Consider the following 20665-nt stretch of genomic DNA (forward strand, 5'->3'; position numbering starts at 1 on the left):
ATGCCGGGAAGACAGCACATCGGATTGACGTCTAGTGGCTTGTTGACTGTGCTACGGATTGGATGTTTTTGGTTGTCCGGTTTCGTTTTTATCACTGTAGTTTTACTGATGTTTTGTGAGCTTTGTGGTTGTGTAGTCCAACTACGCACGAACTTCATTTGAGATCCGAAGCATCCGAAGGCGCTTGACTCGAAGTGAGCCGAGCACAGTGTCTGGTGCCTGCTAGGCCTAAGGTCTCTTTGTTGCCTCGCTGGGAGCCATTTACACAGCAAGCTGTTTTTTTTTTCTCTGCGGGAACCTGTGTATTGAAATGTGAAAGAAGGGAACAGAGTTTCTTGTGAACTGGGAACTCGGCAGTCTGCTGCCGTGACCAATCTGTATATTTCTCGTGGGAGTCTCGGAGACACACCTATCTTTTAAAAGTGCAAAGGACTTCGACAAGCGCAACTTATGTTAACCGTGCTCACCGAGGATTGCGTTTGGTTCAGTTCGAAGACTGGCGGTCGCCGCACATTGCATGCAGGAACGACTTCTACTGCATGAATTAATTCATACAAATACCCGCATGTTGCACCTGTCAGCATGAACACGGCCTCCACTTACTTGTCGTGGGACAGGTTTGCGCTTCCTAATTCTTGTTTTTCTTGGCAAAATCTGTGAGCGCAGCGACAGGACATGCCTATAAGCCGGCACTTGCTGCGCACAAACTAGTTTCTCATAGCAAAGCGGGGGATCGGGCAAGTTTCTCATGGCACAAACATAGCTAGTATGCACGGACATAGGGCGCGTCCAGCAATAGCAGACTGCACCAATGGAAGGTTTTTGTTTTTCACAGTGCGAAAACGGAAGCTTCCAAAGTGTATTTTAAGCGCTAACAATTTTTTTTGAAAGATTATTGGCTGTGATAAGTGTGTCTCTTAAACGTAAAAATTATTTTCCACGGTTCGCTACATTTGGCGGCATGAAGAGAAAGCCTGCTCTAGCCATGATCAAAATCGGTTATCGTTTGCTTTTCTGCTCATTTATTGCAATGTACAGTAAGCATATTTTATTACACGACATACTGATTGCAAAACAACGCTTCCTTGCAACATGCAGTTTGCGAAAATTTGTATTTTTGCAGTCGTAGTCCCGTTTTAGGGCGAAGCCAAGTGCGCCTTGCTGTCTTCCCGGCATTCCCACTGTGGATGAAGTGCTCTTTCGTGGCTCCTTCAGAAACTCGCATGGACGGTGGCGCCAGCTTTCCCTCTACGTATAACATAGTACGACGACTCAAAAGTTTTGAGGTTGTCGTCTGCTCCCGAGGACGATGACGCTCGGTGTCAACGTATCACGCTATTGGCTGACGCTCGTGCAGACGAGTGCAGCGCCCTTACTTCGTAGCTTTAGCCCCGCCCTCCACTGGCCTACACGAGCTTTCACGAAGTGTAGCTCAGTGTAGGTTAAAAAATAGCCCTTCACTAGGGGGCTGGATGGCGCATCGGGCGCCCGAAAGTGAAGCCACCGGAATTAGGCGGCCTCGACCCAGAAGTCAGCCTTTGGGCTGCTTTGGCAGTGCACGAAATCGAACCTCGCACGGTTTTTCACTTTCAGTTTTCGTTTTCCCCTTGGCATTCGTCTTTTCGTTGTTCCTGTCCTTTTCCACGACAGTGCCTACCAATTGCGCCGTCAACTGCATGAGAAGACGAGCAAAGTCTTCGGAAAACACGTTACAAAAATAAGGGTCCATTGCATTGCAATGGGACGACACTAGCAGACGACAGGGCGTCGCTACACACAGCACGTACGGAGCCTTTTCTGCTCAGCTCTGTGTCGTCCCGTTGCGCCTAGCGTTGCAAACTCCGCTCTTTATTGTGAAGAACGTTGTCACGCTCTAAGCCCAAGTTATATCATCAATGTTGGGTAAATTTAAGAATAGGTGGAAACCTTCACCAGGCAGCCGACTTTGCAGCCACCACTTGACCGAATTGTTTCGATCGAAACGGAGCGAGGGCGCGGCTACTATCTGGTGAGGTGTCGACGGTGTTCTCCTGGTTCACATTAGTGCCTTCAAAAGGTATGGCACTGCTTTTCTGTCGGAGTGTATCAAGTGCTGTTTCGTACTGTGCCAAATTATGCCAGAATGGGCTTTTATTCGTGATGCTTTGGTGCAGTTGACTTCTAGCAGCGCTTGTACTCCGTTCCTCTTTCTCGTCCACAATTTCTGTCGCGTTGTGCGCATCGAAAAAGGCACGCGCTAGCTGCAGCATTCCCCCTTCTCGTCATTCGTTTCTCTCGTGCTGTCATACGTGGCTCTGCTATAATAATAATAATAATTGTTTTTTTGGGGAAAGGAAATGGCGCAGTATCTGTCTCATATATCGTTGAACACCTGAACCGCGCCGTAAGGGAAGGGATAAAGGAGGGAGTGAAAGAAGAAAGGAAGAAGGGGTGCCGTAGTGGAGGGCTCCGGAATAATTTTGACCATTTGGGGATCTTTAACGTGCACTGACATCGCACAGCACACGGGCGCCTTAGCGTTTTTCCTGCATAAAAACGCAGCCGCCGCGGTCGGGTTCGAGCCCGGGAACTCCGGATCAGTAGTCGAGCGCCCTAACCACTGAGCCACCGCGGCGTTAGGTTAAGGTGGCGGTCCCACTCTGACGGTGAACGGAAAACATTTTTGGTGATATTTGTACGCCGACTGTACCTCGCGCGTTAGCTTCATAAATATGGTTAAGATATTTCCAAAAAGCTCATTTCCTCTGCTTTGAAAAGATGCATGTTATTTAACGATAGCTGCAAATTTGTTTCAACTTTAAAAGAAAACGCAAAGATTAAAAGTGGCAGTTGAGCTCAGCTTGTCTCAGGAGATGCAAAGTTGTGAAAAACCTATTGCACCTAGAGAAAAATATTTCGAGATACTTTGAGATCTGATGCTAATGAGTATGGCTAATCATTGAGAAATAGATGCATAGGTTAGTTTATTAGCCACGCATGTTTGAAAAACGTAGAAAACAGAACAATGCAATCTGCAATAACTTTTGGGATATGCATTCTCTTGCGGCGACTTTTTGCACAGTTTGAGATCGTGTAATCGTCCCTCCTTTCTGAAAATATCATTCATCTGCCTCATTTAGTTTAAAAGTTATTCCTGATCAAAGTTAGCGTTTTTTCGAAATAGTTGAAAACAAAATGCAATACTGTTCAGGTAACAAGCGCTTGGCAATTCTGAGATTTTGCGTGAAGAAACTTGGTACTTCGCTCTATATGGCTAAGCATCGCCTTTACTCTACGACTTTTGGGGAATGTGTGCTGTCTAGTTGATTTTAGCTACCTTTATCGTTGTGCTTATGTAGGGCACAAGCTCTTGAAACGTTCCGCGGGTTCTTTCTTTCTGGTAAATATACTCTTAAAATATCGGACTCTCATTGTTTTATCAACTTGTTACAATTGCCATCTACAAGGTCACAAAATACAAACAATAATAGCAATAACGCAGCCACGTGCGATAAATGTAGTGAATAGCGCCATCTACATTAGTGCATGTGTACTAAATGGTCACAGTTCAGAAAAATGACGAGTGTGGCGCTGCCAAAGAGCTAAAGCAAATATCTGGACAGCAGTAAGGGGGCAAATCATCAATTATCGGTTAAGAAAAAGGTTAAAGAAACAGAGAGCTCTGTGGAAAACAGGGATGCTGACGAAATCGGCACTGGGAACATACCGGACCTTTAAACAGGAAATTGTCAAAGAAAATATCTATGATAATTGTAGGGGAAGCTGTTGTTTGAGGCCAGGACTGGAGTTTTGCGGACTAAGACGTATAGAGTCAGGTACCACGAGATAGACACTTTGTGCATTGCGTGCGGAGAGGAGGAGGAGGAAACGGCTGAACACTTGATACTTTTCTGTAAAGGGCTTCACCCTACGGTGGAAAGCAGCGGGGCTGACTTACCCAAGGCATTGGGGTTTAGGGATAGTGAAGGGAAAGTGGATTTTAAGAGGTTAGAAGTAACCAAGCGAAGGTTATCTGATTGGTGGCTAAAAGCAAGACAGGAGTAAAATTTCACAAGACATGGCTAGGTGGCATCCATCCATCCATCCATCCATTCATCCATCCATCCATCCGTCCATCCATCCATCCATCCATCCATCCATCCATCCATCCATCCATCCATCCATCCATCCATCCATCCATCCATCCATCCATCCATCCACCCACCCACCCATCCATCCATCCATCCATCCATCCATCCATCCATCCATCCATCCATCCATCCATCCATCTATTCCATCCATTCCATCCATCCATCCATCCATCCATCCATCCATCCATCCATCCATCCATCCATCCATCCATCCATCCATCCATTCCATCCATCCATCCATCCATCCATCCATCCAATTAGGGTGCCTCGATGTGCGCCCGCTCTCCACAGAGAGTGGTCCACTCTTGGAATGGGTCGTCGCCGCCAAAAACGGTCCTCGGGAGGTGCTGCCGCCATTCAAGGATGCTCTCATCGGAACAGCAAAGAAATGAATATACCTCTTTGACAGTTGTCAAGGAGTATATGAATGATGGACGGAACTTGATTTATCCGAGCAGTGAAGTGGTCCGCGCTCTCAAGAACTACGAGGAGTACTTCACGGGCGCTGTCGTGTGGTGTACAAACAATATACACACGATGAAGTCCCTGCTGAAATCGCTCACAGAATACTTTGCGAAGGTAGACCGGACAAGGAATCAATAGGCAAAATGCTGATAGCCTCCTACACAAGACTGCTGCTACGCATCCATCTACACCAGTAGCCAGCCACACGTGCTGGTGGTCGCGGAAGCAAAACTTGTGCTAGTGTTAGGCTCTTGTAATCGTTTTGTAGATATTGTATTTGTGCATCAAAGTATTAAGTCACTGTTCTTGCATGCGTCTTAGTCTTTATGTTTTGATTGCATTGTGTATCCATGACAGAGTTTACCCCATTTCATAATAGTGTAAGTGGACGTAAGCATGCCATGCGTTCGTATTTGAATATGCAGCTGTTCATTTGGCGTGCCTTACCTTCTTTCCGCTACATCACACGTAAGCACAATGATAGCAAGTTCACTGCGCCGGTGTGACAACGACGGCGAGCAGTTGCCCGCCGTGATCGTCTGTCGCAAAACAAAAAAAGATATCCGCCATACTTTCGCTAATCGTCTCGAAATATCTATTGCATCACCGAATCTTTACTCTTACTCTTCATCTAAACTAGAAAAGGAATGATTATCAAAAGGTAAAGTCGAATTCAAGCTCTCACTAAAAGCGGGGTCACCTCTATCTAGGCGCGTCACGCAGCAAACGCGCGCCTCGCGACCAGCGGATGCAAGAAAATGGCGGTCGCTCTAGCAGACGACGCGGTTGTCCTCACCCTAAGTGGAGAGCGGGCGCGCATCGAGGCACCCTAGCTAAAATTCGCTAAAATCAGGAGGTGTTCACGAGAGGGAACGGTGTCTCTACAATGTTTGCACGTTGCCCACTATTTTGCCCTCTGTCGTGTGTGTCGAACATGTGTTGGAACTTCCAAGCAGAATTCCGCCATATTGCTTTCCTGGAGTGCTTTTTCTCCTGACACTACGAAACGCATTCTGGGCGTGGTCTTATTTTTCGAGGACATCTTTGGCATTGCTAAAAAGACAGGAAAGGGAAGGAGACAGGCTTTTGCTTCGCGCCGTCGGTTGTTCGTTGTTCCGGCTAGCGGTGTGGAGGGGAAGTTGGCGTGTGCTCGATTCGCCTGTACTCGCTGCACCAGTTCGGCAACGTTCTGCGGTGGTGCCGCGAGTGCGTAGCGCCAGTAGCGCTAGTTCCGGCAGTTTGAGCGCAGTTGGCACTGTCTGCTTCCAAAACGGATGGTCGAGTGCAGGCCTGGTCGTCTGCAGCCTTGGCGACGCCAGTGAATTGCAGCCAGCTGTTTACAGCCCACTACAGCGGCTGTCAACGTCTCGTACCTCGTGAAGATGTTCAAACAGCACATCACAATAAAATGTTTCCATGAACCAGCCTTGATGCGTGCATGAGCACCTCGTGACGTCTTCGCTTCTTACAGTGGTGTCAATTACGCGTAGCCGTTTCTTCGGAGAACTCGAGCAGCGTTCTAGCTTGTCGACGAGTGGAATTAATTGAGTCTCCGCCGTTTATCACAACGAGCAAACCATCATCTGCCTCAATGGCGGCTGCAGCTGCACTATTTCAGCACTAATTTTCTGAACTAGACTCGCACTTCTTTCAAACGAATGCCGCGGTTCAGAGGGCGCCCTGTTCCACCGCTGAAATGAATCCATGTGAGGTGCAGCGCCGCGAGAACCAGTTCATGCGGCGCCGGTGAATCGAACGGACCTATAAGTCGGGTACGGCTCAAGAACGAAGCAGCACATGCCCAGCAAAGGAGGCTGCCCAGCCAAGTGCGTAGACCGAGCAGTTTTCTGTTCAGTCTCCACCGGTGCGCCGCGACAGCACCGGTGGAGACTGAAGCCGCCACGACAGACTGATGCCGAACACGACCCCACCGAGAACATTCAGCGCTTTTGTGCAAAAGACGCTCTCGCGCGGACATGCGCGAAAGGTGAGCGCCCCCCCCCCCCCCCCCCCCCCGCCCCCCCTCCTGCAGCGGCCAGTGCAGCTGAGACAATAGACGGGGGCGCCACACCTACTACTACCCTCTCCTTCCTCCCTGTCTTTTTCACATTTTTATTTCCCTCCTACCTGTTAGCTCGCTATCCCTTTCCTTTCTGCTGCCCCAGCTTAGGTGCTCCTAGAGACGATGGCAGATGCCGGAGCAGCAAAAATCTTTTCCTTTCTTTTTGTGTTATTATTCTTTCAGTAAACTACTACTGGCTGTGCAGCTAAGGCTACGCGCAGACTTATCCCGAACAAAGAACATTCTACTCTCGACGACTCGGGGCCAAAGCGCCGTCTCCTTCCCTCTCTTTCGCAGACTTGACTGCATGCATAGCCACAGAAATCAACGTGATTGGCTGGAGTATAAAGTATTCTAGTTCACTATAGGCTGGAGGGCTCCCTCCGAGCTGCATGCGCCGCTTCGTTCTTCAGTTGTAATCACGTGGTTGTAACCGACTACAGTGCTGAGAAGTCCCCTCCCCCGGAAGTGGCACAAAGGACCGCCTCCTTCCCTTTCCAGCTTAGCCAATAGCTGTGCGCCCCTCCGGCAGGCGGGGTAGACTGGTGACGCCAGGTACAAAAGGCACAGGTTGGAAACGTCTTGCTTCTTGACGCCTGTTTCATCTCTATCGTGTAGCGACCGAGGAGGTCGTCAGGCGGTGCGTTTCGAGAATGAATCGGGCTCGTGTCTCAACCAAGAACGGTTTCGTGCCATCCGGGTGCCAGACCCATCCGTCGTGTCAGCGCCAATTTTGTTCCGCTTTCATTTGAAGCTTGCTCTAGCGTGTCGTCTAACCATGCTAGCAAGGCTTGACATTAGAGAGCTTAGGTGGATGTTTGTTTGTCTGTTCGTCCGCATACGGCATGCATAGCCGCTGTACTGCATTTGTGTGGACAAATTCAGTGAAAAATTGGCACACTCCAGATCCAACAAAATGCGATCTGGTCGATGCGTCTAATCATTTAGTATTTACAGAAAAAAACTGCTTCGCAAGCCATGGACGGTGTTGTATGGAATAAAAATCAGAAGCCAATTATTTTGCTGCGAATGTGTGAATGCATGGCAACTGCCTCATCTCAAAATTATTTGCTACCAACCCATGAAACCAAAGGGCGGGCTGAACACGAAAGTACACACGTTTCTTGCGTGTTCCCTGAGCAATAAATACGACAATACACTCTGGTTACATTCAAATAATGAACAGTAGTCCAGCCAATATATCGGTTCGAAAACAACCAAGGCATGCACTCTGCTTCTAGCGCGTGCATTATCACGGGAAGCTGAACCAAGACAGGGGAGCAGCTGCCAAAGTTCTTCCATAGCGTGCCACTCTTGACATCGCGTTTCAGTGTCGAATAAAATACCGCGGGGAAAAAAAAATATCGGAACATGATTACAAGCATGTTATAGTTGCCTGACAACAGACGGTGTGAAAATAACAGCTGTTCCTTCAATTTCCAGGTACACGGGCCCGAACACGCACACACAAGCGCGCGCGCTTTTTCGATCTTTGGTCCAACCCAAATCGGGGCAAATAGACGCAAGGCGAGTAAGATATACATTTCAGCACGCGACGGAAAATTCTAGAGGCAATGAGCAACCTAATGGTGTAAACTGGATGCAAGAAAGACGTACGTCTAACATAAATAAGAGCACGCAGCTGAGGGTCCAAGCGGGAGAGGGGAGGGGGACGCCCTAAGTGCCTACAGAACTATCCCTTTGTAGCCGACCTCTTTAGTGGCAACGTTCCTGCACACTGCCACCCCCCCGCCCCCCCCCCCCCCCCCCACACACACACTTTCTCCGTATAATGTGTAGTCTGAGTCGGCCTCGTAAACGATATTCATCTATACTGCATTTTTGTGAACCTTGGCAAAATTCTGTCTAGATTGATCGGAATTGGTTGCAAATGCCGCCGCATGTACGACGATATTTTTTTCTGATGTGAACACATTTCGACACCCTGCGGTGCTAACCCTCTCGGCAGCACTTTCACGTCTCTTGCGCAATGTCGATTCATCTCAAGGGTAAACAGAAATTGACAATTGCCCACTGTACCTTGTTCTTTACCATCCCTAGTTTCTAAGGTTGGACAGGCATCCGTCGAGCGTTGACTGTAGTTTTCAAGCGGTATTTGTTGTAGTTGTATTATCATAGATGTGATATCACTTGATAAAAAAAATAATTTTTAACGCTAGAGTTGGCAGGTTACACTCTAGACCAGGATTGTTCCGACTACTGCTAATATTGCTATGCATCAACAGTGACGAAGTGATTGCACGCTCAAAAGACGAGGGCAGAAGGAAGGACACAAGAAAGGCACCAACTTCAACTATAAGGTTCATTGAAAGAAAAACCGCCAGAAATATACACATGGGACATAAACAAAACAAATAATTTTCATGGTCTCACACCTGTTCCTATTTTTTGTTGCCGTCCGCTTTCCCTTTGCACTTCGTAATTTGCGCTGTGCAATGATGTCGAGAATGTATCACTAACTCTCCCAAGTTTCCACTGTGTCGACGTTGTGCCTTAGGCGATGCGGGCTGGGCAGCATTATTTTTCTTTGTATCTTTGCCCACACTAATATATGTACAACTCAAGAACGAAGTGGCACATACCCTCATAGGAGGCCCTCCAGACAGTGACGTCGACCGTACAGCTTTCTGTGGCTATGCAGCCAAGGCTAAACAAGAGAGGGAAGGAAACGGTCCTTTGTTTCCATGCCGCGCATCCTTATCCCGAACAAAGATCACCCTAGAGTCACTAAATACTTATTTAGTGACTCTAGATCACCCCACTTGTGATGCCGTTTGGACAAAGACGGTATTCTCTTTGTCCCGGCTCTCTGACTTTTTCCCTTCACCCTTCCACAGCCATTGCCCGAATAAAGGAAGCCCCAGTCGCGACAAGGACAAAAGGGCCTTCTTCCCTCTATAGCTCATACCCCTGTCACACGGGCACCTGTAAGGCCTTAGGAATTAAGGCCCTTTGCCCCAAAGGCGCGTGACGCGCATCTACACGGCAAAGCGTCGAGACCTTTGCGAAAAAGGTCCGTAGCCGCAAAGGCGGCCGTCAGCGGCCTTAAAGTTGCTTAAAGGAGCAACCCAGACGGCAGCACCAGCTAGCGAGCTCAAAGAATAAAAAAATACGGTAGCATTTCGAGCCTTCAGGGTGGCGGCGCCGCCACCTTGTGGCTGCGCCGCCTCGTGGTCACGTTGTGCGGAGCAGCTGCCGGCGGCGCGGCGCCGTGGCTGGTCACGTGTTCGTCACGTGACCAGCCACGTGGTTTTTCACGTGGTGCGGAGCAGCTGCTGCTGCCGGCGACGCGTCGGCGAAACCGAGCGGCAACAGTTGTGCGCACGCGCCGTGTCAAGTGGGACGAAGATGAAGATGGAACGCCCAGCGAAACGGAGCGGCGAGAGGGGATTGACTTTGCAATTCAACTGAGCAAGTTCCACTCGGGCAGCTGTAGCTATCGCGCTATTTCAGGTTTAACAGAGCTAAATCACCTCAATTTTTTTTTTCGTGGGGTATTCGTGGGGTCAAACGGCCTGTCGAAATTGCCGCTACTGTGGTTATCCCGGTGGATCGAATCTTCGCCTTAATCATCTTCGGCTGGTGTTCATCCCGTTGATAACACGGTGTACTGCATAGCTTTAAATGGATATCGGAGCAGCCTTTCACTGCGGTCCCGGTAGGCAGTTCAAGGACGGACGGACGGACGGGAGCGTCCCCTTTGAAACGGGGTGATGTCATTTGCCACCATGCTCGGATTTTTTCTTCTTTACATTTCTTTAGCGGTGCTATCGGTGTGATAAATCGGTCTATAAGTTCGCCATTTTTTTTCAAATACAATTTTTAATCCAGCACTTACAACCTTACGTCACGTCCCCGATTTTGGGACATCAAGCTTCCAGTCGTTTTTGTAATACCGCAGATTTATTCGCATGACCATTGTTATCTCTAAACCCTAGGGCCTCAGAGAGAGTGACTGTGCCTGCATCTACATCTGTATAGATTCCGCCACATTCTAGTATAAGACGTTCAGTTGTTTCTTCGGGTTTACCACACATTGTACATGCGTCTCCTTCTTTGGTTAAACTTCTTTTTGTAGGTTCGCGTTTTAACTCCTTACCGCGAAAAGCTGACCGATTTTGAGCGTTTTACAAATCCAAATGGTTTCTTCAAGATGTGCTAAATGCACTGCGCATTGTAATGCATCAAACGGTAGCTTATTGATTATACTTCCGAAGTTGTGTGTTGAAAACTTTTTGAAAATTTATTGCTTAATAATGGTTGTAACAAAAAAATTGGCGGTGGTTTAGCTCTGGAATGACACGATAGCTACAGCTGCCCGAGTGGAATTTGCTCAGTTGAGTTGCAAAGTCAATCTTTCGCCGCTCCGATTCTCTGGGCGTCCCTTCAACTTCGTCCCACTTGACACGGCGCATGCGCACAGCTGTGGCAGCTCGGTTTCGCCGGCGCGCCGCGCCGCTGGCAGCAGCAGCTGCTCCGCACCACGTGACCAACCACGTGGCGGCACAGCCACAGGCAGGGTGGCGGCGCCGCCACGCTGAAGGCTTGAAATGCTACCGTAATGTAGCTATCGCTACAAAATACAAGCAAAAGAAAAATAAGCCGCTGCACTGAGCAAGAACTTGATTGCCAAAAAATTGAAAATATACACAACGTTGCACATCTTCTGGCTACGATCCTTGTCATTTTTAGCTGCTTAGATAATACACTGCGCTTTCCGTGGCCTTTCTTCCTGGCTGTCAGCTAATAGTACAATATCGTCCGCCTACATTAAACCAGGGAGCTGCTGCCCTACGACCTTTCTGTCTAATCTGTGCGATTTATTTATAACCTAGATTGCTTTCTCGTCGCCTTCTTTGCATGTTTACCTTATTAGCCCCCTATCTTTTGCGAGCCCTTACTTCACCTTGTAGGCCGGCGTCGATCAACTGCTGCTGGGCCCGGTTTTTGCTTTGGCGAGTCCTCCGTGTTTTCGCCGATTCGCCGCAATTGTTACAGGAAGAAGCTGTTGTTCGGCCGCTGGTGTTTGCAGGAAGTATACGCGGTCGTGAAAGCGGTTGCGAAAAACGAAGGAAGACCGGCTAAGGGTGCTGCGCAATTTATTTTGTGCGCCCACAGGCTGCTCTCGGTGGCGGCGTCACCGCACGGTGTGGGCGAAATTCGCCCCTTGGTCGCGTCTTGCGTCAGCGTGCGGCTTATAAATAACGCCGTCGGCCCCCAGCGACTTCGCCCTCGGGGCGTGACGCGATGGCAACCCGATGCATGGGATGCTTCTGCGAAGTCGCATCACGTCGTCGCGGCCGCTTGGCTGGGGCCGTCAGCGTCCGCGCCACAAACCGTTCTCGCGCGCGCATTGATGGATTACTCGTTAGGCGCACAGTGGGCCCCGAGTCTTGCATTCACGTAGCGTTGAATAATAATAATAATTGGTTTTTGGGGAAAGGAAATGGCGCAGTATCTGTCTCATATATCGTTGGACACCTGAACCGCGCCGTAAGGAAAGGGATAAAGGAGGGAGTGAAAGAAGAAAGGAAGAATAGGTACCGTAGTGGAGGGCTCCGGAATAATTTCGACCACCTGGGGATCTTTAACGTGCACTGACATCGCACAGCACACGGGCGCCTTAGCGTTTTTCCTCCATAAAAACGCAGCCGCCGCGTTCGGGTTGCTCAGAATGCAGTTTCGGGGTAAATTTTTTCCTTGTTTTTTTTTACTGCCGGCAGTGTTTATTTAAAAAATGAACAAAAATGGTGCTGATGACTTATGGTGGATTTGGGGGGGGGGGGGGGGCGGGGCGCAGTGGCATCTGCGGCCGAAGAGCGACCGTCCTTATGACCCATTCCTCACTCGAAAGACAACTATATAGGCACATGTATGTACACGTAGCTCCAACATAAAAGGGAACAACCAGTTTGCACAAAAGGGATTCTATGATTGTCACTGTACTAAAGTTCAAAATGGCTTTTGGATATTATACGCCGACAGGTAAACTGCAACGAAACCAGGCAACAGCGTGCTTGTCGCTCATACCCAAGGAATAATCTTTGGCTGAATGCTCGTAATGTGTTCCCGTTCATATTGGAGCTGCCGGCTTGGGCACGGCCACACTATATATACTGCCGTGACTCAACTCTCCGGCGAAAGCTAAAGCAACTGCGTTCGAACCGGAAGGCCTAACCCGTCTCCTAACCGTTCTTGCTATCACTCCCCTCTCTCTTACCCCTTTACTGTCTTCTCCCTGTCCTTTTACTCACGCTAGCCGCAGATCAGGTGCTTCAGGTTATGATGGCAGATTCCGCGGCTAGCAACATCTTTTCCTTCCATTGTTATTTTATTAGTAGGTGACCACTAATGATAATAACCCATAGCGAGTGTTGTTGACACGTGCTTCGAGAAAGGGGAAGATGGGGGAGTAGGGGCCGGCCTTCGCGTGCTATCGGCTTTTGTTATTAAATATGCCCCCCCCCCCCCCCCCCCCCCCCCCCGTAATGGAAGCTAGTTGTAAGTTCAGCGCAGTGTTTACTACCGCTTCCTATGTAGCTCGTCTGTTGCGCGCTAGTAGAAATAATAGAACAGTACCAGCTCGGCCAGGAGTCGGTCGTTTCACTTCAATTCATGTTAGCAACTGCTGCTTGGTTGTGCACCGACCCGGGGACCATGCCGTGGCGATTTGGTGTGTTCGCTGAATCGAAGAGCGCGAGGCTATCCTGTAGGGTTGAAAAATGCATGAGGGCGAACTGATTCGATAATAATAATAATAATAATAATAATAATAATAATAATAATAATAATAATAATAATAATAATAATAATAATAATAATAATAATAATAATAATAATAGTTCAGGGGGCTGTCTTTCGCCCCGTTCATCCTTTGCCTTCATTTCCTCACGACGTCTTCTCTCTCTCTCTCTCCTTCCTCAGCTTCCCATACGGGCACAGCGCGTGGGGGCCCAATAAGCGCTAAGCGTTCACTCTAGAATGCCTTTGGGAGGGAGCAAAGAAACGGACGTCTTTACTCAAGAAAGAGCTTGGCTCCTCGGGTGCCGTTCAGCGCATCTTCCACGGTAGCTGATCGCGAGGCCGCTAAAAAGACCCCCGAGGGATTTTTCGCAGCCGATGAGAGACTTGCTAGTCCTTTGTGCCCGAGCTTGGATTCCTGTCAACGGGCTGTGCCTGCCGACGTAGCAACACTGGGCCACGAGGCACGCCGTAGTCGAGGGCTCCGTACCAATTTCGATCACGTGGGGTTCTTTTAGATACGCCACTGAGATCTAGGTGAAAAGCCCCGCCGCGGTGGCTCAGTGGTTAGGGCGCTCGGCTACTGATCCGGAGTACCCGGGCTCGAACCCGACCGCGGCGGCTGCGTTTTTGTGGAGGAAAAACGCTAAGGCGCCCGTGTGCTGTGCGATGTCAGTGCACGTTAAAGATCCCCAGGTGGTCGAAATTATTCCGGAGCCCTCCACTACGGCACCTCTTCTTCCTTTCTTTCACTCCCTCCCTTATCCCTTCCCTTACGGCGCGGTTCAGGTGTCCAACGATATACGAGAGTGATACTGCGCCATTTCCTTTCCCCAAAAATCAATTATCATCTAGGTGAAAATCTACTGCTTCACTGTCGAGCCCCCGTTTTCGGTCGGGGGGGCCGTCTCTGCTCGGGCGCGTGCTGACCAGCGTCGGCCGACCGCGCGAGCGGCTGTCGACAGCTGCTGCAGTGGGAGCGTTGCGGCGCGAGGTCGCCAGTCGCGTCGTTTCTTGAGCGTGGCTATTTTTAAAAGGGTGGACCGCGGCTGGCGCCGCCATCGGACCCGGGGCGGTGGCCGCGCAGCGACTGATCAAATCAGGCGCAGCTTTCGAGTGTGACACAATGGGGTGGCGTACAATCGCCGTCGTCGGAAGCGGCGAGGAACACGCGCCCGTGCGGCGGCGGCGGCGAGCGTTTTGTTTTTCGGGCGCTCGTGTCGAGGGAAGTCCGAGCGACGCGCACACCTCGCGAAGGGGGCGACTCTTGGCAGCGCGCTCGTCGCGGCGAGCGGGGGCGCGCAGTTGCGGCCGCCGCGGCCACCCATGAGCGGCCCACTTTCATGAACTGCATGTGCTCTAAGAAGAGGAGACCGCGCGGGGATGGCGACATGTACCTGCCCCGCGACCCGCACGGTAGGTGCCGCCTTCTCCGGCGCCGACTCGGTGGCCGCTTTTTGCTGCCTCGCTGCGGAGCTGCCGATTGTTGGGGCCGGCGCGGCTATTTATTCGCCTCCGGCCTGGATTAGCGCTGACCGAATTCCGAAAGGAGGCGTCGGAAACGTTACCGTTCTTCAGTGTGTTGCGGAGCCCCTGCCGGCGAAGCAGTTCTTTTTTTGTTGTTCTTTACATTCTTGAACCGAAAGCTCTGCGCAGCATTCCCGTGGAACGATCTTGCAGTCGCTTAGCCAGCGATATGTGCCGTCCAGCGTACGACGCGTGCAAGCTGTAGGAGTTGAACGTTACAGACTAATTAGCGACGCCGTTCTTTGGTTGCCCGTAACTGGACGAGAGGAAGATAAGATACGAAACGTTAACGGTTACGGATTGGATCTTCAGTACCGCTGTCAGTTGACCATTTGTGAGAGTGACTCGTTGTTTTGCGAGTAATGAGTTGCAGAACTAGTTGCGAAATGGGCCGAAATCTTGCAACGCATGTTCATACTAACACGCAAAACCCGCTCGTTTTCGGAACCTGCTACTATAACGACCCACCGCGATTGAAAATTGCGCCGGAAGCCATGTCGTACGCAACGCATTGAACATCCCGGCCTGGGCGTCCTCTTCTGTCGCGGGCTGCTTAAAACGGAACGGGTCGCAGTCGCAACCGACTGGCCACTCGCGAAGTGACTTTCGTGTTTTCGCTGGACGTCAGTTGACGCCCAGCGCGTCTGCGTAGCGGCTTTGGGTGCTGCGCTGGCCTCGTTTGGCGCGGCGTCGCGAGTTGTTGCCGGGGGTCGCTGGCGCCAGGCCTTCAAATGAATCATTGTTCCGATGCGACGTTCCGTTTCTGATCGGCCACGCTACGCTGGCGTGGGAAAACGCGCGTGCGCCGCGCTGCCATGGCGACCTGTGGCTGCCGGCCGGCTCAGTTGCGCTCTCTGCAGCACGTGCTTTTTTTTCCCCGCATTGCCGATTAGACTCATCTAGAACGTAACTGTTGGCTGCAGTGAGGCATACCACACAGCGCTGTGTGGCCCGGGACGGAGCCGAATAGAGACGTGTTTCCATTACATTTGCTACACCAGGATCTCTATATATAGGCGATGGCGATTTGAAGTGAGAGAGCTGAGCGTCTGTAGGAGCTCGTCGCCGGACGTTTATAAGCTGGCGAAGACATATTGTGAAATTAACATGAAATTTACGGATGCGCACGGCCTCTACTTCCTCGTTTCATCCTGGCTGCCGCCATCTTAACCAAGGGGCTTTAATCTTATCTAGTAACTATAGCGCCGCCTCCCGCCGTCATGCAAGCCTGCGCGGCCGGTACCGCTCAGGATGCTAGCGCTCGCGAGTGGAACTTGTGTCAGCAACATTTTATTGAAGTCTTCGCATCGGACATACGCACAAGCTTACAGATAAATTCGTACCCATTAAGTGAGGAAAGCCTCTTTGCTGTAACTGTGAACCATAAACGACATTTAAATTTATTTTAAGGCAGAAGACTCGAGATAGTAAAGATACTAAAGAAAAAAGCATTTCATAGTATTTCACAGCAAACACATTTGTTTCCACTCCAACTTAGTCGTAGGAGAGAATTCAATAGTAGACATCGCGAGTTGTCAGGTTCCTGAAAGGAGGAAATATTATAAACAAACTCTAACACTTAAAAGAAATAGTTCATCAGCAAAAAAGTAATTTTGTCAACCCAGTGTTTGGTGCATGATATGCTTTGTTTCTTATGTGCCATAAAACCGAAAACACACATTTTCTGTCGAATTTCGTTGGTGCCGGAGAAATGTTGAGCCGCCGCTGCGCATATCGTTAGGAATTTTTCGACTAAGCACACGCGGGTCCCCGCAAAATGCTGTGGACTGTGTAATTAGCATCGTCGGTTGTTTATGGAGTACAAAAACTGCTGCTGCGGACACGGGTCTTTTTGTGTTGTGCTCTTTACAAGCTCTTTGCTCATGCGTTGAGGGAAAAACCGTGTTTGCTAAAATCCGTTGCACTCCTCACTGGTTTGCACCGTGTATTTTTGCTATGTAGTATTCAGAATGTAAGCTAGTCCGCACTTGAACTGTCAAAGAACGAAACAATGAATACGGTTTCAACTCGCTTCAGCTGGCAAAGTGGACCCCTGCCTCACTGAAGGTGATTTTCTGATTTGCATTGGAGCACTCTTACAGCGTTGAGTGACATTTTAGACCATTTAGCCGAATCCCTTTGTGTCATTATTTGTTCCCATATGTGACACTGCCTGCATACGATGGAGCTAGCTGCCGTGGCAAGAATGCGGGGCTCCCGAGAAGAGCTGTTATTGAGTCGAAGCATTGCAAACACTTTCGAGACCTTCGAGGAATGACGCGCATCAAAAGTGTACCAAGAATGATTTAAATGCTCGATTATCGAGCCGGGCGTAAACAATGATGCTGAGGGCTGTTGTGCGAGTTACCACCTTGCTTGTTAGAAAGGTGCAACCCTGCTTATAGCGAACTCGGCTATAGCGAATAATTCGGTGGAATTTTTTGGTGTTTACTTCACCATACAAATTTCGATTCCCCCTCCCCCGATAAAGATCGGGCGATATTTACTAAGCTCAGATTTGCGTAAAAATTGGGTTATTCGGTAAAAGGTTCTTCAATTCGAGTTTTAAATTGGCCGATATTTTTTAGCTCAAATTCGGGCACAAATTGTGTTTCAGCAAAAATTTCCATAATTGGGTTCTTTGAGGTCCCCCCCCCCCCCCCCTCTTTTAGTGCAGCAAAAGACAATTTACTATAAGCGCTCGTTTTTGTGCGGGACACAGAATGCCCTATTTTTTTGCTGGGTATTTCACAAGCAACGTGAAAATTATAGGTTGCGCAGAAAAAAAAAAACGGGTCACCAAATTAAATTTTTCTTCTCGATCATCTATTACAATTGTTTTGTTGCATTATCTGTCATCTTCTAAGCAGCACTTCGTGTGAAAGCGAGACCTGCCTACCTTGCATGTTGCGGAAACAGTCATTGAACATCGGAGGCTATTTTAAACGGGTACGGGCCCTGGAGCAGGACGTCATTAGCGTAGATAACGCTTGATACATGATACCGAATAAATGCCTTGACAGTAGCCATGTTTTGGCGTCTCGCTTTAAAAGTTACTTTTCAAGCATATCTTCAAATTAAGTCACGTCATGAATGACGCATTAAGAGAGATCACTAGTTGAACGAACACTAACCTGGAATAAGATCTGCCGGGCTAGTTGGTTCATACTGATTGGTTTATGGTCTATGAATGTTTCACGTCCCTTAGCGACTCAGGCTACGAGGGACGCCGCAGTGGAGGGCTCTGGAAATTTTGACCACCTGAGGCTCTTAAAGACCATGCACTGACATCGCACAGCACATGGGCCTCTGGAATTTCCCCTCCATCGAAATTCCCGGGGTCGAACCCACGTCTTTCAGGTCAGCAGCCGAGCGCCATATATCCACTGAGTCGCCGCGGTGGCCAGTTCATACTGATGAAGGGTGTAACAGCGCAAAAGGGTTCGGACAACTTGAAGGAACACACACGGCACTTAGAAGCGCGGACTTAACTGGGGCAACTTCAAGTACTTCAGTAACTTAACCACTGTTCACTTTTGTTTCTTGGGATCGTAATTGATGGGCTTGAAGTTCTTCGCCACTGCTTCAAATGCTTTTTCTTTCAAACATTCCTTTTGGCATGATGACGCAGCCGCCTTCTTTGTCTGATTAAAGTATGGTGAGGTTGTTATTTTTCAAAAAAGGACGCAACGTAGCGGCATGTGGTTGTTTTTCTTTCTGCTTTCTAATCAGTTGTCATTAAAATAATTATTCTATTAATGGCCCATTGATGAACACCACAAATTTAAAAAAATCCCATATTCTCCTTGGTTTCGGTGACTGTTGGCTATGTCCTGTGGGTCCAATCCCTAATGTAGGATACAAGTCAAGAACACCCGCCGCGGTGGCTCAGTGGTTATGGCGCTTGGCTACTGACTCGAAAGACGCGGGTTCGATTCCGGCCGCGGCGGCTGAATTTCGATGGAGGCGAAATTATAGAGGCCCGTGTACTGTGGTAGAAATTTCCGGAGGCCTTCACTACGGTGTTCCTCATAGCCTGAGTCGCTTTGGGACGTTAAACCCTCATAAACCAAACAAGTCAAGAACAAAGCAGCAAACAACCGTCAAAGGAGCCTCTCCAGCCAATGGTGTCGACCGATTGTCATGAGCTTGCGATTTATCCCATTTCATGAAGACACCTGCTAACCACATGTGATGTCATGCTAGGGGATTAACCGTTACATCATGACTGTGGCCATGACAAACAGTGAACGCAGTGGCTTGAGGGTCTCCTTTGAGGTGTGGGCCGCCACGGTGGCTCAGTGATTTTGATGCTCGGCTGCTGACCTGAAAGACTCGGGTTCGATCCCAGCTGCGGCGGTCGAATTTCAATGAAGCCGAAATTCTAGAGGCCCGTGTACTGTGCAATGTCAGTGCACGTTAAAGAACCCCAGATGGTCGAAATTTCCGGAGCCCTCCACTACGGCATCCCTCATAGCCTGAGTCGCTTTGGGACATTAAACCGCCATAAACCAAACCAAAGCTTTGAGATGTGTTTGCCGCTTCCTGCAGCTTCAAAACCGCAACTTTTGTTCTGGTGCCTTGTTTCTTCACAATATTTGTTGAATGCGGCCTGAACGACGTCCACTGCTGTTTGGGCGAGGGTAAGCTCACGGCCTTTATCGTGGCCTCACTGCCATCGCAGCTGCAGCCGCGTGCTGTTTTTTTTGTAAGTGCAAGCCACTTAACTGTGCACGCAGGTGGGCTAAAGCAGCCTGCCTGCTTTCAAGTAATGCGCACAAATTATTTTGTTGCACTTCTGAACACATGGATGAAAGTATTTCCTCTTTATTTGTTATTAACTGAAAAGTAATCGCTTGCATAATTTTACGTGAAAAAGTCAACTGCACCTATTTTTAGTGCCATGTTTTTTTTCTATGTAAATGTGAAGCATGGGGGATGGGTGCTAGCCCGGAGACGAGAACGCACATCGGTTTTCCCATGTCTTGGTTTCATGTACTTCTGCTCTGCCGCCTGGTTTTATTCGTGGTCAAGGTTACAAGAAACTCGCGTATAAAAGCTATGAATGAGAATTCGCTATGCGTGGCATCGTCTACTGTGAGTGAGTGACTTAATTCTTGTGAAGACCTGTTTATCGTAATTTTTGCAATTAGCCCATAATTCAGGACAAATGGTGCTGCAACAGTCAGTTCACTTTACCTCCCAAATGACGTTTGATTATCCAAAGGTTGTGCTTTCCTTGACGTAGTCTTAAAAGCAGCTCAAACAAACGGCACTGAAGCTGAGACAGACAAAGACAACACTGAACTGGAAATTCAGATGCTTAGTTGAAGAAAACGGGGATATATAGAGGGAAACAGCACATGTCAAGTTAGGTTTATCAAAGTATGAACACGTAATCTGTAGTTATATATAAAAGCAAACTCTTCTCATGTAGACAGAGAACATATGTTGGCTCACGCACTGTGGGCACATTTGCCCATCTAAAAGGCCTCATCTAGCTCACGTGCCACTTGATCATGGTGTCTGAACAACACTGTCGCACTGTTTACGTTATTTATTTATTTATTTATTTCATAATACTGCAGGCCACTGCTTGGCCCAAGCAGGAGTGAACATATAATGTTACATAACCAAAAGAATAAAGTTAATCAATATTAGCAGCACACGGAAACCAAAAGAATAAAACCAAAAATAAACTTATACAATGTTAGCAGCG

General features: G+C 48.9%; 1 protein-coding gene and 1 long non-coding RNA gene across 9 annotated transcripts in view; one reads left to right on the top strand and one right to left on the bottom strand.

Annotated features, from left to right (window-relative positions):
• Positions 1–20665, bottom strand: part of LOC144114010 (uncharacterized) — a 54556-nt gene that overhangs the window by 14898 nt on the left and 18993 nt on the right. The window contains exon 3 of one of the 2 annotated variants that reach the window (XR_013310936.1): positions 16355–16489. The exons of the other annotated variant lie outside the window; for it this stretch is intronic. This is a non-coding gene — a long non-coding RNA (uncharacterized LOC144114010). Of the gene's footprint in view, positions 1–16354; positions 16490–20665 lie in introns of those variants that run through there. 2 annotated transcript variants of the gene reach the window in all.
• CYLD (ubiquitin carboxyl-terminal hydrolase CYLD) overlaps positions 1–20665 on the top strand; it is a 134443-nt gene that overhangs the window by 12041 nt on the left and 101737 nt on the right. Inside the window, exon 1 of one of the 7 annotated variants that reach the window (XM_077647443.1) lies at positions 14647–14835. The exons of 4 other annotated variants lie outside the window; for them this stretch is intronic. In XM_077647443.1, the coding sequence (XP_077503569.1) occupies positions 14763–14835 (73 nt within the window). In that variant the 5' untranslated portion in view covers positions 14647–14762. Of the gene's footprint in view, positions 1–14646; positions 14836–20665 lie in introns of those variants that run through there. 2 more of the 7 variants (XM_077647444.1, XM_077647445.1) reach the window with 2 other exon arrangements.

The sequence above is a fragment of the Amblyomma americanum genome, chromosome 1 (genome assembly GCF_052857255.1).
Source record: "Amblyomma americanum isolate KBUSLIRL-KWMA chromosome 1, ASM5285725v1, whole genome shotgun sequence".
NCBI classification, from domain to species: domain Eukaryota; kingdom Metazoa; phylum Arthropoda; class Arachnida; order Ixodida; family Ixodidae; genus Amblyomma; species Amblyomma americanum.